The sequence below is a fragment of the Bidens hawaiensis genome, unplaced genomic scaffold (genome assembly GCF_021521415.1).
Source record: "Bidens hawaiensis isolate Kalapana, Puna unplaced genomic scaffold, B.hawaiensis_p1.1 tig00019582_1, whole genome shotgun sequence".
In the NCBI taxonomy this organism is placed as follows: Eukaryota; Viridiplantae; Streptophyta; class Magnoliopsida; order Asterales; family Asteraceae; genus Bidens; species Bidens hawaiensis.
The window spans coordinates 254,861-260,364 of record NW_027492975.1 but is presented as its reverse complement, the minus strand read 5'-3'; the positions used below and the strand labels follow the sequence as shown (position 1 = coordinate 260,364).

At 34.4% G+C, this 5,504-nt stretch overlaps 1 protein-coding gene across 1 annotated transcript; it reads left to right on the top strand.

Moving 5' to 3' along the window:
* The first annotated feature begins 223 nt into the window (after nucleotides 1–223).
* Nucleotides 224–4,150, top strand: LOC143558660 (uncharacterized). The gene is made up of 4 exons (XM_077047459.1): nucleotides 224–545; nucleotides 1,248–2,361; nucleotides 2,457–2,603; nucleotides 3,651–4,150. The coding sequence occupies exons 1-4, from the start codon at nucleotides 492–494 to the stop codon at nucleotides 4,133–4,135; spliced, it is 1,800 nt and encodes a 599-aa protein (XP_076903574.1). The 5' UTR covers nucleotides 224–491; the 3' UTR covers nucleotides 4,136–4,150.
* Nucleotides 4,151–5,504: the final 1,354 nt, after the last annotated feature.

The window sequence follows — 5,504 nt, the reverse complement described above, 5'->3', positions numbered from 1 at the left end:
AAATAAATTTATTTATTTTAATATGTATACTACACGAGTAAGTAACCTAGTTATTTATATATCAAACACAAAATAAAATTGTATTTGTATTTGTGCACCTCCATAAATAATAACCACACTTTCTTTTCTCTCGTAGTTTCTTCCGTCTTGACAACTTGGCAACAAACGTCAAACACCACCACCATCCATAGCATTAGCATTAGCAGCTGGCAAGCTTAAGCTTCTCACCAGAAGCTGTAATCACACATCACTCTGGCCACCGTAACAACGGTGGTGAACTCCGCTTATTCTTCTTCTTCTTCTTCTTCCAAAACCCTCGCCGGAGCTGCTGCTATTCCAAATCCAACCACCACCACTTGTCAATTCCCACTTTCACACAACAATTCACACCCATCTCTTATCTGGAAACTGCCTGTTGATTACGGCTAATATTTGACTCAATTCATAAAAAATTGAATCTTGTTTGTGGGTTTTTATTATCTGATTGAATTATGCCGATTCTTTGTTGCTTTACTCCGTTGACAGGGAAGAACAAGAAAATCAAGGTGAGATTTATTCATTTGAATTCGCAATTATATGTTAGGAATTAGAGGTTATTTTGTCTATGTTCAATTAGGCTAAAAGATTTGGCCATGAATTGTGTGGATAATAATCAAATCAAATCAACTTTTCCTAAATTTGGATCAAAGATTTTGGCTTTTCTTTTTAATAAATCAAAGTTGTTAAAATTAGGTAAGTAACATAGTTCGAATCCGAACTCAAGATGATGTGATTCGTTTCCGAGGATTGGAGAAAACCTGGGGTGTGTATGGGTTAGTTTTGGGCTCCAACCGAACCAAAAACTGAAATTTCGGGTTTTTCGGATTTCAGTACACGCAAAACCGAAGTCGATCCGGAAATTCGGTTTTTGATAAAAACATAAAACAAACTGTCCGTTTTTGGTTGCCTTCGGGTTTTTAGTTCGGTTATGCTGGTTATTTCAGTTACGGGTCAGTTATTTTGGTTTAGCCAATTTTTAAGTGCGAATTGTTTGACTCTTGGATTAGCTTCGTATTAGTTTTGAATCAGATTGGTTACATATCTTTTATTTATTTCTAATCTGATAAAGAACTTTATATTAATGTATTTTGGGTAGTCAACTTCCTAGTTTATAGTTTATGGTTAACCAATCCTTAACCTTTTCATCTAAATAAAAATTGATCATGGAGTTGACTTTCTTTGACTTTTTATGTTATTTGTGTTCTTAGGAAGAGAAGGATAACAAGACTTTGCAAGTGAGTGTGCAAAACTTAGGAAAACCTATAGATAAAGATGATCCTGAGTCAAACACAAAGTCAAAGTCAAAGTCAACACTCAGTGTAGATGTACCATTTCCTATCCCCAAGAGTTCAACCTGCAATGTCAAAGTGGTCAACTATGAAAGTCCTACTAAATCTCAAAACCAAGAGGAGATAACATACGATTATGAAGGCGAAGACGAACACGAAAACGATAACGATAACGATGCAAGTTTAAAAAATACCCTCCAAAGCCCAATCGGTAAATTCTCAGTTCAAGATCAAGACGATCATCAAAACGTTTATTCAGATATAGAGATCAACAATGACGGGCATTTAAGCGATCCCGGGGCTTCAAAGAAACCGTTTTTACCAACCCCAAAGCTAAAACGATCGTGTTCGAATCTTGAAACCAAAAGGGTCATGTTAAAAGACAAAATCGCCCCTACTGAGTCTTTTGACGATTTGCAGAAGTTAGCTGGAGACGGGTTTATGAGCCCGGTTTCTATAACGAGTAATTGCAGTGCGGATAAAGTGATTCTAAGAAAGTGTTCATCAAGTCAAATCTTGCCATCGAAAAGCCGAAGATTATGGTGGAAGTTGTTCTTGTGGAGTCATAGAAATTTACACGAACCGATTAAAGGCGTTCATAATAAGATTCTTTTAATCAATCAACAAGGAGGGTACTCTTCAGATACCCTAGAACCAAACAGAACCGAAAAGTCTAAGTCAAACTCAAAGTCAAAGTTGGAAAAAGTCAACAAGGCTGGTTTTTGGCCACAGAATCAGTGGATGGCATTTCCAGGTGGATCACCATTGACACGAGTAGATGAATGGGTTCAAGAATTACCAACAGAGCCTGTTAGAGAAGATGGTGAAATTACGTTTTTGCCCTCACCGGAAAAACAGCCGGCTGAACACCTTACTGATCTTCCTGAAGAGATTGCATATGCAAACAGAGTGATACAATCTTTAAACTCTTCTTCAACTATTGCTTATATTTCTGGTATTGGACTCAAGGTCATTCCGGTAATGTCAAGTTTTACGAGTCTCCGTTCAGTCAACTTATCCGGGAATTCGATAGGTTTGTTAAAAAAAAATCCGTTTTCAAAATTTGATTTTTAAGGTTCTTGCATAAGATTATAAACTGATTTATGGTGTTTTATGATGTTTTTGTAGTAAATATTGCACCAGGATCATTGCCAAAGGGTCTTCATGTTCTTGATTTATCAAGAAACAAGATTAGTGTTATCGAAGGCCTCCGAGAGCTCACTCGGTTGCGGATTCTTGACTTAAGTTACAACCGGATTTCACGAATTGGGCAGGGTAAGCAACTCGACTTTTGGTAAAATTTCCATTTTGCCTTTGTGGAATTTAGGGGTGTTGAAGGGGTCGTGTTTGCGGTTGTGACATAGGCAAAAAAAATTGACATGAACTGAACACGGCATGAATATTCGCAGGTTGACAATGATATGACCCGTTTAACCTGATCTCTATCTTTTTTTATCGCATACTAATATTTTAAAAGTTACAAATTTACAACCCAAAAACAAATATTCACGGGTCGAGAATAATATTTAACCCGATTTTTTTTTGCATAATAATATTTTAAAAGTTACAATTTTACAACCAACAATACAAATATTCGTGGATTGACATGATACCACCCGTTTAGCCCGATTTTATTTTTTATATGTTTTTGCATACTAATATATTAAAATTAAAAATTTACAACAAAAAATACAAATGTACATAAAACATGTATTATAACTTATAAAGTCTTATGCCATATTCTCCTTTATCTTTTAAATCTTGAATTTTGGCATAAAATACTCGACCAGTATAATATGTAACATAAAACACATTTTTCAAAAAAAAAAAAACGGGTTGAAAAGGTCATTTAGCTAGACTTGTTCTCTGGTTCGATCAGATGCCGGGCTTGTTCAAAAAGCTCGCGGGTCATCTGAAGTTGGTTCGAAATTTTCCATTCGACTCTGTTGTAAACGACCCCAGCCCAAGTCATGTATGTTCAGCTCGTTGGCTCACCCGTTAGGCTCATTTAAATTGAATCCCAAATTTATTGTATTTTAAATTATAACCCAAATTTGACATTTATAAATATTAACTATGCGTTACGTGTGTTAAAAATATTGTCTTTTTCTTTTTATTTATATCAATATGTGTATAACTATAAACCTTAACTTTTTTTTTAAATAAACCAGTTGGCTCGACGAGCCACTAGCCGAGCTTGAGCTCAACATATCAGCTCGTTAAGATAAATGAGCCGAGGCGACTTGGATCAGTTTGTAAACGAGCCACCTTGAGCTCAAACTGACCCGAACCCATTTATCTTATGTTTTTTTTTGTTCGCAGGGCTATCTAAATGTACCCTGATTAAGGAGTTATACCTAGCTGGAAACAAGATTAGCAATGTTGAAGGATTACACAGGCTGCTGAAGTTAACAATACTGGACCTAAGTTTCAACAGAATTACAACATCAAAAGCACTTGGTCAATTAGTAGCTAACTACAACTCTTTACAAGCTTTAAATCTCTTGGGTAACCCAATTCAAACCAATCTTAATGAAGATCAAATCCGTAAAACGCTTTGCGGGCTTCTTCCAAAACTCGCGTATTTGAATAAACAACCCGTGAACCCGCAAAAGGCCCGAGAAGTTGCTAAAGAAGCTGTTGCAAAAGCAGCACTCGGGAGTGGGAACTTGAGTTCCCGAAGAAGGTCGGCGAAGCGGATCGGGAGTGGTGGGTCCGGTTCGGTCAGTCGGCATCGGGACGGTCAGAAAAGCAGTGGGCGGCATGGGAGAAAGCGAGGGCTCGTCATCGGTCCTAAGGGCTTGTAGATTGATTGATCATGGGTTTTGGATTTGTTTGTTTATTTGTTTATTTTGAATTGTGAAATGTTTAAAAGATCCCAATTTGTGCTGATAAATAATAATGATTGGTGGTGTGTATCGGTCGATTTTGGGTTAAAACTGAATTAAAAATCGAAATTTCAGTTTTTTTCTTCTTGAAAACTGTTAGTATTTGAAATTTAGGCTTGAAAATTTTGAGAAAAAAATACTCAAAATTAGTGTTGTAAAGTCGGATTCCAAGGTTCTCGGACATTAACCTTGTCGCCTTTTTCTAACTAGGCCACCATTACTTGTTAAGGTTCAACTCGGTTAAAAGTCGGAGTACTCCGGATTACTCGGCCTCCAAGGTCAACTCGGCCACAATTTTTTTTTATTTTTTAGTAAAAAATTAAATATAACAAAACATAAATTTTTTGAATTATGTTTTTTTCCAAATGAATTATGTTTATTTTGACGTGAATTATGATTATCTTAACATATATATAATATCCAACAATATTTTATGTTGTATTTATCATGTCCGAGTACAAGCCGAGTACTCTCCGAGTACTCCCTACAAGGGGGTCGCCCGCCTAGGGACCACCTAGCGAGTTTTACAACATTGCTCAAAATAATGAATTTGGGCTTGAATATATATATATATATATATATATATATATATATATATATATAGAAAATGTTCAAATAAAAAGAAAGGGTTTCCTAAGAATGGTAAGAACCAATAGATTTTTGACAAGTGACATTACAACATATGGTGAAAGAACAATTCTAAGAAACTATGTCGGTTATAGTGGTGAAAGAGTAATTATAGGAAACTATGTCGGTTTTTGGTAATATTAAATCTCAACCATTGATTAACATGATCCAATGGCTATGATTTATTCCTAGTCTTCCTAGGAAACTAATCCTTTTTAGTATAACCCTCCCCTATATATATATATATATATATATATATATATATATATATATATATATATATCAGGATCATGAGAGAACCTTTTTAAAATTGAGAACTATGAGAACCATTTTGGACCATAAAAAACCCAAAAATAAAAAAAAATCATAAAATAAAAAAAGCACAAAAATGAAAAACTAAAAAAACCAAAATACTTATTTTAACATCCCGATTTCATAAATAAATAAAAAAAAACTCTGTTTAGTCAAATGATATACACATATGTATAATATATACATATATGTACATTTACATGATTTTTTTTCTACACATGTGTATAATTTAAGATAAATGACATTGTACATATGTGTATATTACGTAACTAAAGACTAAATAAAATTATACATGTGTATAATACGACGTTTTTTTTATTTTTGTTATTTTTATTTATTTTAATAAAAC

Bases quoted from the DNA above. Each gene is read 5' to 3' on its own strand.
- LOC143558660 (XM_077047459.1), top strand. From the start codon at position 492: ATGCCGATTCTTTGTTGCTTTACTCCGTTGACAGGGAAGAACAAGAAA. The intron at 546-1,247 runs GTGAGATTTATT...TTGTGTTCTTAG, and splicing joins GGAAGAACAAGAAAATCAAG to GAAGAGAAGGATAACAAGAC. The intron at 2,362-2,456 runs GTTTGTTAAAAA...ATGTTTTTGTAG, and splicing joins CTTATCCGGGAATTCGATAG to TAAATATTGCACCAGGATCA.